A 12977-nucleotide genomic window follows, 5' to 3' on the forward strand; every position below is an offset into this window, starting at 1 on the left:
ATGGACCGACTGCATACAGAGAAGACACTTCTGTAGCTTTGAGACTCGATAATCAGTGATCGTAGGGAAAATGGCCAATTACAAGGGAGATATCACTCATTCTCAAAAGTAAACAGAGCATTGGCAGCAGTGATTTTGTGCAGTGATGCCTCTTAATACTGCACAATAGAATAGGCAAGTTAGGCAGAATAGAGAGAGTTAGATAGAGCTCTAGGGCTGGTGGAATCAAGGGATATGGGGAGAAGGCAGGCACGGGTTATCAATTGGGGACGACCAGCCATGATCACAATGAATGGCGGTGCTGGCTCAAAGGGCCGTATGGCCTCCTCCTGCACCTATTTTCTATGTTTCTATGTAACATATCGGATAGCTTGGCCTGACTTGGCTCCCCCTGACCTGCTCACTCACTGTCGCTCTGATGTTATGGCTAACACTTGGACTACAATTGGCAAGTTGGTTCTAAGCATCACAACAGTTAATGTTTACCCACAATAAAGGCTTGCAATCAATTGATTTGCACCAACAATATATAAAAGGGTTTTACAAAAGTCATTTACAAAGGTGAAGTTTAAAAATAGTTGTAGATAATCTAATTACCAGTACCCAACGATCATTAGGGATAACTTTTGTGTAGGATTTAGTAATAGCTGTCTTGCCATCTGACTAAAACTGACTTGAGCTTTGCAGTTAATTAGTTGCAGAAGGTTCTTGCTGTTGACCTGCTCAGGAATGTGTGGTTGAACATATTTCAAAGGACTGGTCTGTCAGATTTTAATATCTAGTGGCCTTTAAAGAGGACAAAAAAGACAAAATGCTTAACTCAGGGTCAAACAGCATCTCTGGAGAATGTGGGTAGATGATGTTTTGGTTCGGGACTCTTCTTCAGACTTTGAGTCTGTAGAAGGGGCATGACCCTAAACGTCACCTGTCCACGTTCTCCAGAGATGCTGCCTGGCCAGCTGTGTTATTCTAGCATTTTATGTCTTTCAGTTTTTGCTTCTAGCCTTTAAAGGGGAATGTCTCCTTTCAGTGATTTACAACTGAGAGATCACTGTAGTCCCCTTGAGATGCCACCAAGCAGCCTGTTTTGGGCACGCCACCACATTGAGCTCCGCCTCAGACCGTGTGTACTTTGAAAGCAACTTCAACCAAGTGCAGCCACATCAACAGTGATCTTTCCTCAGTTCAGCTCGGTGGTACATTGACGACTGTGGGGCACAGGGCTCCAGTGAGATCAGAAGAGGTGACCGCAGGAAGGTCAAGGTGCAGCATTCAACTGACAGCTACCAGTTATATCCATGCACCCAGTGTTCATGCAACCAAGTGATCTGCTGTATACCTTGTTTCTATGCTACGTCTCTGGTCTAGGAATAGATAACAGCGCTCCTAGAGGCATCAACAAATTCAGTGAGAGATCCCAAAACGTAGAAACAAAAATCTGCAGATGCTGGTTTATACAAAGATGGACACAAAGTGCTGGAGTATCTCAGCGGGTCAGGCAGCATCTCAGGAGGAGAAGGAAAGGTAATATTTCAGGTCGGGACCGTTCAATGTGACCAAGGGTTCCAACCTGAAACATCACCTATCCATTTTCTCCAGAGATGCTGCCTGACCCACTGAATTACTCCATCACTTTGTGTCTAACATCAGTGAGAGATCTCTTTGCTCCGAGGTTGACGAAGCAACCATGCAGCTGGCTTAAAGAAATCCAACCCCATTGTCCCCAACTACACTCTCCTGACAAGAGACAGGGCCAGGAGACTACATTCCAAGCAATCATGAAGAAACACAATTCCACTGGAGAATGTTTATTAAAAGGGTCAGCTAACTCCAGTGATCTTTTAACTTTCTTTTGATTATAATTTCCCGCCACCCACCTGGTGGATAACTTTCTGGTGAGATGAAACTCAAAACTCCCTTTACCCAACTTGCCCTTCTTCAGGCGTGTAACTAATTAATGAACCAGACAGTAAATGCCATGCACCAGAATGCTATCTTTCCCATTAGAGAAGACATCCCAGAGGTCAACACCAGAAAGACGATTCTTTAAAGGTGAAAAATAAATAGGGGATTGGAGGACCAGATGCGGCATCACTTGAAATCAAGCTAAAAGGCAAAGATGAAAGTTAATGATAACAGCACCCAATTTATCTACATATTCCAAAGTGATTGTAGAGTTAAGAACCAACAGTGAGCTTTTATATTGTCAGTCATTCCCCTGTTTAGGTTTCAGTGGGACTGACCTTAAATGAATCCCTGTCCAAAGGCTATTGACATTAGTTGTAATGAAGTGTTAGTCTTCCTGTAAATGGGAATCTCGCAGGTCCTGGTCACCCAGTCCATCAACCATAAGATCATGTGATAGTAGAATTATGCCATTCGGCCCATCAAGTCTACTCTGTCATTCAATCATGGCTCATCTATCTCTCCCTCCTAATCCCATTCTCCTGCCTTCTCCCCATAACTTCTGACACCCGCACTAATCAAGAATCTATCTATCTTTGCCTTAAATATATCCACTGACGTTGCCTCCACAGGCTTCTGCGGCAAAGAATTCCACAGATTCACCACCCCGACTAAAGAAATTCCTCAACTCCTTCCTAAAAGAACGTCCTTTAATTCTGAGGCTATGACCTAGACTCTCCCACAAGTGGAAACATCCTCTCCACATCCACTCTATCCAAGCCTTTCACTATTCTGTAAGTTTCAATGAGATCCTCCCTCAACTAAACTCCAGCGAATATAGGCCCAATGCCGTCAAACGTTCTTAACGCTCGTTAATAGCATCTGAAACTGGAAGAACTTAAGGGAGACTTCAGAACAAAGTCTTGAATGGACCGTAGTGAATAATCCAATTACCAATTTCCAGACCTATTGAAGATTGTGACAATTAAGAACTGCATTGTTCCATTTTGGAGCATATGACAATAAAACACTCTTGACTCTTGAGGATATATGCAACTGAAAAAAATCCGTACCATAAAACATGTTCATTTTAACGTGGAGGCAATTTTTTTATTTCTAGTTATTGAAGGCAGGTCATCTAAATTACAGTTTTAACAGCGTGACCTGATTTTAGATCAATAAAATTAAATTTAAATAGATCATCAGAAAAAGGACACTGCAGCTTTAAAAATCAGAAAAACTAGGAAGCAACGATTTGTGTTAATGGTGCACTGAGGCGGTTGGCATGCGGTTTTAAAGTGGGCAATGGCCAAATTGAACAGGGTCAAATCAAAAATAACCTACTGGAGAGGCTTGAAACTTACCGGAGCAAATAGCTGAATCTATTACATATCCATCAGGTACAGAAGCAGCATAAACAGAATAAAAGAAGATCAGAATCATTATTAACACTTTGAAATACAAACTTGTCATGTTATGTGGTGACCAAAATGCTGGCTGTTAAGTTGTATGGTAGCTCAGAATTTTTTTCATTTATATCAAATATGCCAATAGATCGGGTAGATGCACAGAGTTCCTGGCCCAGAGTAGGGGAATCGAGAACATAGGATTAAGGTGAAGGGGAAAGGATTTTATAGAAATCCGAGAGGTAACTTTTTCAGACAAAGCGTGGTGGGTGTATGGAACAAGCTGTCAGAGGAGGTAGTTGAGGCAGGGACTATTGCAACATTTAAGAAGCAATTAGACAGGAACATAGATAGGACAGGTTTAAAGGGTTATGGGCCAAACGCAGGCAGATGGGACTAGTGTAGATGGGACATGCTAGTTGGTGTGGGCAAGTTGGGCTGAAGGGCCTATTTCCACGCTGTAAGACGCCATGACTCTAAATGAAATGGTCGAGTTTAAATTCTGCTTTCATTATTTTCCAAAGAAGTGAACAAATGCCCTTTTTGTATTTGTTCTCTCAGCTCCCAAGCTGCGATATTAACATGAAGCTGTGAGATGAATGGCCAGAATAAATGTGACCCAGAGTAAATGTGAGAGAAAGATTGGAAGAATGCACCCTATAGTCACAAATCAATGCCAGAACATCTTCCTTTTGCTCTGTCTGTATTAGTAATAATTGTTTTTGCACTTTAGCTACTGTTGAAAATATATTATTTTCTTCTTTATTCCACAACAATTGTTCATTAAATGCTTGTATTTAAGTAACCTCACAAAACATATTCTATTCTTTACAGCAAAGAGCACTGCAGATACACTGGCTCACATTCGACCTAAACGACTGAGAATTCCCGATGCATGAGGTGATATTATTGAGTGAGGGTGATTTGGGCGGCACAGTGGTAGAGTTGCTGCCTTGCAGCACAGAGACCCGGGCTCGATACTGACTACGGAATTTGTACCATCTCTGTGTGGGTTTTCTCTGTGGGTTACATGGCCACGTGGGTTTTCTCTGGGTGCTCCAGCTTCTTTCCACACCTCAATGACATATAGGTTTGTAGGTTAATTGGATTCAGTAAAATTGTAAATTGTCTCTAGTCTGTAGGATATTGCTCGCCTATAGCTGGTCGGTGTGGACTCAGTGGGCGGAAGAGCCTGCTTCTGCGCTGCATCACTAGAGGTCTAAAGTCTGAGGAGGAAAGGAGGGCTGCAGGGATGGATGTTGAATGTAAACGCAAACCTACCCCAATTCTCCCCTCTAACTCAAAGTTAATTTTATTGTTTTGCTTCCTCTCAGATCAAATAAGCCAAAGACAAATTGCCGACACTGGGTCATTCCAGCAATACACTAACTTTATATGTGCAGGCTATATACTGCAGATACTCAATTCAAAGGTTTAAAATTAAGCTGTTGTGTAATGAATTGGATGAATTTTCTTTCCTTCTATCGACGATACCATTCAGAATTCCATTGATATTAATAGATTCAGCTTCAAGCTAATACACATCCGATTAAAAAAGACAAAACACAAACAATCTTTTGAAACCACAAATGTGGCTAAGGTCGAAGCTTCTTGTGAAATAACAAGTTCAAACTTCAGGTTCACAGTTAGTATTGCAATCATGGCATCATTAGATTGTAATCTAATAATAAGTTTCCTTATGGAAACGTATTTGTCCGCTTACCTGATTAAACTTTGCATTTGCTATATTTTTTGTTTCTAATTTTCCGTACGTTGGCGCCTTGCAGGAGAACTCAACAAATGAGAGCAATTGATCAAAGATGGCTGGGTACATAACCTGCATGGCTTCTGGTCCTGTACAAATTTCCTAAACAAAGGAAAGAACAGAAATACAACCCATAATCTCATGCTTCAGTTGTCTTTTAATTAAAAAAATAAATAAATATATATATATATATAACAGCACAGTGGCACAATGGTAGAGTTGCTGCCTTACAGTGTCAGAGACTGGGTTCAATCCTTACGGGTGCTTTTCTGTGTGGCATTTGTACATTCTCCCTGTGACCACATGGGTTTCCTATGGGTGCTCCGGTTTCCTCCCACATCCCAAGGACGTGTAGGTCGAGCTTACCCCAGCTCTGTCGGAATTGCTCATAGGACCCAAAGCCCGGGTCCTTTCCCGACAGCCGGCCGCACACAACATGAACCGCATCTCTGAGATGCCCAGCGTGCCTTTCCGTGATGCGGAGATACGCGTATTGTACAGGTTGCTCCTGTACACTCACAATTCCTCACCCTCGTCTTCCCTCTGGACACGCCCTGGCAGTCCGTGTTACCACTGATGGCGGGAGCGGTCCACAGTGGAGGTCTCTCTATCAGGGAGTCCTCCCCCTTTACATCGGGGACCTGGGGTGGAAAGTGTTGCACAGGGCTGTGGCATGTAACAGATATCCAAGTCGGTTCACGGACTCGCCAGCCGCCTGTCATTTCTGTGACGAGAAAGAGGCTGTGTTCCATATGTACATGGAGTGTGAGAGGTTGCAGCCCATGCTCGACTGTCTGAAGGGGCTGCTCCTCAAGTTCTGGCTGCACTTTAGCCCCACTCTCCTGATATTTGCTCACCCAGTACAGAGGAGGGAGGTTCGGGAGAGGGGGGGGGGGGGGAAATCTCCCTGACGGTTTGCTCTTGGGCCTGGCCAAGATGGCCATTCGCGGGTCCAGGCAGCGGGTGGTCGATGATCACACCAGTCGGCTGCCCGCCCCTCTTCCGGGCCTATGTCCGTGCTCGCGTGTCCCTGGAGAGAGAACACGCGGTGTCCACAGGGACTCTGGAGACCTGGCCGCCGTGGGAGGTTGAGTGTATTATTGATAATGTTTACGTTATTTTAATTTGATAACTGTTTGTTTGTAAACTGCCAATACAGGCAGTTTTTGATCGTGTTACCTTTCTGTATTTTTGTTTTGTTTTGAATAAAACTATTTTGTATTTTCAAAAAAAAAGGCGCATAGGTTTGTAGGTTAATTGGCTTCTGTAAATTGTCCCTGGAGTGTAGGATAGAGCAGGTGATCGATGGTCAGCATGGATTTGTTGGGTCAAATGGCCTATTTCTACACTGTTTTGCTAAACTAGAATTAAACTAAACCAATCGTTGGGCTTCAGTTTAAAGCAGAAAGCATCATCCACACCTTTTCGATCCTGAAAAGGCGCTGAAACCCCCTAAGACAGTACTGTCCACATAGTATTCTATTGCAGTGCTTTGCTACAAGATGCAGTGCTGGAGTAACTCAGTGGATCAGGTAGCATGTCTGAAGAACATGGATGGGTGACATTTTGGGTTGGGAAATGCATGGCGAGAGGATTTGAGTATAGGATTCATAGCGGGAGGATTTGTGTATAGGAGCAGTTGTACAGGGCCGTGGTGAGACCACATCTGGAGTATTGTGTGCAGTTTTGGTTTCCTAATTTGAGGAAGGGTATTCTTGCTATCGAGGGTTCACCAGGTTAATTCCCGGGATGGCGGGACAGACATATGATGAAAGAAAGGGTTGACCGGGCTTGTATTCACTGGAATTTAGAAGGATGAGAGGAAATCTTATAGAAACATATAAAATTCTTAAGGGACAGGACAGGCTAGATGCAGGAAAAATATTCCCGATGTTGGGGGAGTCCAAAACCAGGGGCCACAGTTTAAGAATAAGGGGTAGGCCATTTAGGACTGAGATGAGGAAAAACGTTTTCACCCAGAGAGTTGTGAATCTGTGGAATTCTCTGCCACAGAGGGCAGTGGAGGCCAATTCACTGGACGTTAGATATAGCTCTTAGGGCTAACGGAATCAAGGGATATGGGGAGAAAGCAGGAATGGGGTACTGATTTTGTATGATCAGCCATGGTCATATTGAATGGCTGGCTCGAAGGGACAAATGGCCAACTCCTGCACCTACTTTCAATGGGGCCCTTCTCCAGTTTGAAGAAGGGTGCCGACCCAAAAGTCAATCTTGAATTGCTCCTGTATTGTCATTTTTTTTCTAAACCAGCATCTGCAGTTCCTAGTATCTCAAGCATCGGTTCACTTCCGAACCAAGACATCAGTTCTGAGTAAACTTCACTTGTGGAGAATTTCCCGGTGCATTTGCACATGCCAATAAAAGTACCATTGAACCATTGTGTTTAGACATGCATGGGGTGGAATGGTATCAGCAAGGACAAAACCAGATAGGTTTACTATACCAATGCAAAACTTTCATGATTACAGAGATTGATAACATTTTGTTTTAGTAATTTTCTTGTAATAACTTATTTAACGGGGGGCAGTGGGATTTGAACTTGTGCCTCCTGATCTATAGTCCAGCACTGATTTAGTAACAATGTAATTATACTCCAGCAAAATGGTGGCCTGGATGGTATATTGTGTGTATTTACCTTCTGAAGGACATCCAGAGCGATCAGTACTGCTTCTTGTAGACTGGTCAGTACCGCTTCAGTGTATGAGGGAAGAATGAATGGAGAGGCATCAGAGCTGATAGGAACTGATACAGCACCGTGCAGTATAACACCCAGCCTCTTTAGGTCCTCCATGCTGAAGCCTGACTTGATGTGCTGGTACAGAGCTGGGAAGATCTGCACGAGTGCTGTGAGGAATGGTTGGCTTGGAATGAAGAACAGCTTGTCGCAAGTGGCCGGAGGCTTTGTGCTCTCCGAGCCTATTTTGTACCAGGTGTTCCACGCAGCCCACCAAAGGGCAGAATCCTCAATCTCATCTCCGGCCACATTCAGTTCACCAACAGTGTATCGCCCCAGCCTTTCCCCCATCGAATCACTTCTGCTCAAGACTCTGGGCGGCCCTGGCGGAATCAGCGGCCCCACGAAAGGCAGCATGTTGACCCCAGAGAGCCCTTCTGGCTTCTCACATTCTTTTACAGGTGTCACGATCTGCAAGATCTCCTGGCAACTCTTCAGCGCAGCCAATGAAACTTCGCTGTTCTTGCTCAGTGCGGCGGATTGGATGTGATCCAACAAAACGTCCCAAGCTTTTGAAAATTCTCCTGCAGCACATTAAATGAATATGTTCATAAGTGATAGGAGCAGAATTAGGCCATTCGGCCCTACAAGTCTACTCCGCCATTTGATCATGGCTGATCAATCTTTCCCTCTCAATCCCCATTCTCCTGCCTTCTCCCAATTAGCCCTGACACATGTACTAATCAAGAATCTATCACTCTGCCTTAAAAATATCCATTGACGGCCTCCACAGCTTTCTGTGGCAATGAATTCCATAGATTCACCACCCTGAGTAAAGAATGTTCTCCTTATTTCCTTCCTAAAGGTACGTCCTTTTATTCTGAGGCTGTGCCCCTCTGGTCCTAGACTCTCCCACTGGTGGAAACATCCTCTCCACATCCACTCTAACTAGGCCTTTTACTATTCGGTAAGTTTCAATGAGGTCCCTCATCTTTCTAAACCAGCGAGTACAGGCCCAGTGCTGACAAACGCTCATATGTTAACCCAATCATTCCAGGAATCATTCTCGTAAGCCTCCTCTGGACCTTCTCCAGTGCCAGCACATCCTTCCTCAGATATGGGGCCCAAAATTGCTCTCGATACTCCAAATGCGGCCTGACCAGTGCCTTATAAAGTCTCAGCATTACATTACATTCGTTTTTTATATACTAATCCTCTTGAAATAAATGCTACTATCCATGAATATAGAACCATAATAGAGATTCCAAGACTCTCAATTACCATCAACATTAAAATCGTATTTTAAAAGAGCGATTTAGAAGTGGTGAGCGACATTACCTAAAGACTGTAGCAAGTATCTCCTGGTGTTAAAGATTCTGGCCAGCCCTGCCAATGTTAAAACCCACGTCTCTGCCCATTGCTTCTCAGCTGTGTCTCTGGAGTGGTGAATGAGGATGTTGCCACCACCCGATTCGATCTTCTCTTTGTCTGCTGTAGTGGATGATTCTCTTACCCGATCCAACAGGGGAAATAAAACCTAATGTAAGCCCAAAATGAACATGACTTAATTCAAATGTTGATCAAAACATAAATAATCCAAATAACTCAGTGCAAACGATATCCATAAATAAGCCCATACTAAAGGGTTACACTCTTCATTCTAACCAGCTAAACTCTCATGTTATGGGGGACAGAGCGAGTGGCAGGGGACACCAGTGGTGGTCAGGGCCATGAGATAACGATGATGTGGAGGAACTATCTGCACAAGTTCCAAATGTGCACTATCGCAGGCTCAAAAGACAGGGAGAAGCATTCGGGCAGCTTGGGATACATACAGTACCCAAAAGGAAAGTTGAAAAGGGGATGAGTCAAGGAGGAATTAATTGACGGAGCGGAGCAAAGAGAAAGCAGCAAAGAACCACAATGGAGAATTGCAAGTCTGAGAGCTGAGACCTGCCAAGTGAGAGGGTCGCATCCCCAACTAGGACACTTGGGTAAAGCGGTCAAATGGCTCCCTTGGCCTTGTAGTTCATGTAATCACTTTATTTTCTTGTACCTTCCACAACACTGTATGCCACGTGGCGTGCTGGAGCAACGTTCCATGTGCACCCACGGTGGAGAACAAGGTCTGCCCTCCGCTCTTTCTCACAGCAGGCCGCGTATCCACGCACAGCTCGCCCAGCTTGGAGTAAAGGCACAGCCAGAGGCAGTCAAAGGGCGGAGCGGGGTGGAATGGCCGATGTAAAGGCACTCCCTTTTCCTCGGCCTGTTTCTGTAGCAGTGCTTCTTCCTTCCCCAGCTCTTTCTCAATGGTCTCACCTCTTTGGAAAAAGTAATCTGAAATGTTCCACTGAAGGGAAAACACACAACAAAGGTTGTTAGAGAAATAAAATAATGATACACTTAGATCCTGATAGCAGAGGGGAAAAAGCTGTTCCCAAGTCCAGTCGTGTGTGCTTTCAAGTTTCTGTATCTTCTACCTAAAGTTTGAAAGCATGTACCAGACTTAGGAATAGCTTCTCTAAGGCTAATTAGCATCAACAACAAGTTAATAACTTATAGGACAGGATTAGGTCATTTGGCCCATCAAGTCTACTCCGCCTTTCAATCCTGGCCGATCTATCTCTCCCTCAACCCCATTCTCCTGACTTCTCCCCATAACCCCCAACACCCGTACTAATCAAGAATCTATTAATCAGAATGGAACCGGGGTCTCTGGCGCTGTAAGGCAGCAACTCTGTCGCTGCCCACTGTGCCGTCCACAATTGTGTGAATTCTAAAATCTTTTCCTGTAAATATCTTCACAAATCGGAACGCAAAACAGTAAGTATTTCAGGAGACTGATATTGAGTGGTGAGTAAACACAAAACAGCCCCTCATCCTGCCCCCCTTTTCCTCCTCTCTTCCTTATGTCTCACCTGGATGCGCACCCATTTTTTCCTGTCCCTTTCCACCTATTTCAAAAAATACCACCCCATGTCCACGAAAATGTTGATCCTTCCACATCAACCATCTTAAAGTCTTTGTGGCCGCTCAGTGGTGGATTTCCACTGTACCCCCTCCATTTCAAAAGGTTGGCATTGTGTAGACTTGGATACCACACTTTGATTGCAGTAAATCCTATTCAATACAGTTGACCGGCCTTTAAAAAAATATATACAGGTCTATCACCGGTCTGGCATATACAGGTCTGGCACCCTTAGATTTAGAGCCTTTCTGGATTATCCGTTTTGCCATTATCAAGAGGTCATGGCCCCTAAGAGGAATCCAAGGTACCAGAATGGTCCGCCTAGGCCATCCAGGGGCCAAGGTACCGGCCTGCAAAATTGGCCTCGGAGGTCGGCTATGTGAACAGCCGAAGTTCCAGAGCCTCATCCGCAGGAGGAAAATTCTACCCGCTGATCAGTCGCGAAAATCCCGCTGCGGTCGAGATCGGCCGCCTCACCCAACGAAGACGCCACATTTTCGCGGGGACTTCTGGGAGGGGGATTTCAAGTGCGCTCCGGTAATTTTGTCTGGATTAAAGGAGGCACCGGTCCATCTATCCAGCCACAAAAATGTTCAATGGTAGCCAAGGAATTAAGCAGTAAGTTTCTTACCAACAATCCTATTGATGTCAAGCTGATATTCAACTCCTGATTCTGAAGCCCAAAACTGCCAGCTACGTCCACAACAATCTGAAGGCAGGTGCTGGGCATGGTGGGCAGAAAGTCAGTCACCACTAACTGTAAACACTGAAAGGCTGTGCGAATTAGAGATTCCCTGCAAAAACAAGAGAAAACTATGAATTCTAGATGAGTAATTTTATTCATTCATTGGTGGGGGCGGGGAGGGGAAGAATTTTCTGGGCAGCAAAAGTAGAGATTATTATGTCTCCCTGGAGGCAGTACACATACTGTGGACTATAAAACCAGGTCTCTCACTCACCTGCATGAATACCAAACTTATGGGCCTGTCACACTTAGGCTATTTTTAGGCGACTGGCATAGCCGTAGCAGGTTGCCGAAAAACCGGCGACTGGATGCCCCCCTTCCACATAAAATTTGAAATGGAATCATACTTTAACAACACAAAAAAAACACTGAAGTCAGCACTGGCGATAACCTACATCATCCTGGCGTCAACCTACGACAGCACCTACGTCAGAAGAAGTCAAGCTACGCTCATTGGTGTCAAGCCAACTGTCGCCAAAAAGTTTTGAACATTTCAAAATCCAGCGGCGACCAGAAAAACGTTACGATTCTATGGGCGACAGAGAAGACTATTCACAACCATACAGGCAACACCCCGGCGACCATGTGGCGACAGCCTAGTCTGCTAAAAAAAAAAAATTGCCTGTGGGACAGGGGCATTAGGCTTCAGACGTTGTTCAACAATGCATATTTACACTCAGTCTGACGAAGGGCTCCGAAACGTCACCTATTCTTTTTCTCCAGAGATGCTGCCAAACCTGCTGCGTTACCCCAGCATTTTGTGTGTATCTTGTGCATGTACATAGTGGTTTTCATTTACTAAACCATTCCAAGGAGCTTCACAGAATAAAAAGGCAGGTGATCAAGCCCTGGGTTCTTTTCAAATAAAATTTAAATTGTGTGATGGGATATCTAAAAAGAATATTTACTTAAACAAATTGCTAATGCATAAAGTATATGGATATATTTTTGTTACAGTGGCAGACATGCTATTTAGTGAAGCAGATCTGTGTAATGGACGGCGCGACCGATGTCGCAGCGGCCTCTGCAGTCTGTCTGTGTATTTTTTATATTTTTGTCCTGTTGAGGGTTTAGTTTGTAATGGGTTTTTAAATGTGTATGTGTGGGGGGTGGGGGGTGGGTGGGGGAAACTTTTAAATCTCTTCCCTGCATGGAGACCCGACCTTTTCCCTGTCGGGTCTCCGTTGCTGTTGGGGCCTAGCGCCGTGGAGCGGCCTCCAACTGGAGCGACCTGGGGGCTCAAGTCACGGAGCCTGTGGAGCTGTGGACCTACCTCCGTGGAGCTGTGGAGCTGTGGAGCTGTGGACCTACGGACCTACCTCCGTGGAGCTAGCCAGCTTCGGAGCGTGGAGAGCTGCGGTGGCGAGCTGCTGCGACCCGACTCCGGTGGATGGTGACACCGGGAGCTCGCGGGTCCCCGGTGGGAGACTGCTTTGCGGGGCACCGGCAACGGCGACTTCTCCCGCCCGAATTGCGGGGTTGAGAGTGACCTA

General features: G+C 45.0%; 1 protein-coding gene across 5 annotated transcripts in view; it reads right to left on the bottom strand.

The window, feature by feature from the left end:
* mon2 (MON2 homolog, regulator of endosome-to-Golgi trafficking) overlaps positions 1–12977 on the bottom strand; it is a 110254-nt gene that overhangs the window by 9415 nt on the left and 87862 nt on the right. For 3 of the 5 annotated variants that reach the window (XM_033038102.1, XM_033038101.1, XM_033038103.1), the window contains 6 exons: positions 11371–11533; positions 9828–10121; positions 9110–9308; positions 7733–8355; positions 5035–5178; positions 3270–3287 (listed from right to left, as the gene is read on the bottom strand). In XM_033038102.1, coding sequence (XP_032893993.1) covers positions 3270–3287; positions 5035–5178; positions 7733–8355; positions 9110–9308; positions 9828–10121; positions 11371–11533 — 1441 coding nt within the window. The remainder of the gene's footprint in view (positions 1–3269; positions 3288–5034; positions 5179–7732; positions 8356–9109; positions 9309–9827; positions 10122–11370; positions 11534–12977) is intronic. The other 2 variants (XM_033038104.1, XM_033038105.1) reach the window with 1 other exon arrangement.

This window comes from Amblyraja radiata, chromosome 19 (genome assembly GCF_010909765.2).
Source record: "Amblyraja radiata isolate CabotCenter1 chromosome 19, sAmbRad1.1.pri, whole genome shotgun sequence".
NCBI lineage: Eukaryota > Metazoa > Chordata > Chondrichthyes > Rajiformes > Rajidae > Amblyraja > Amblyraja radiata.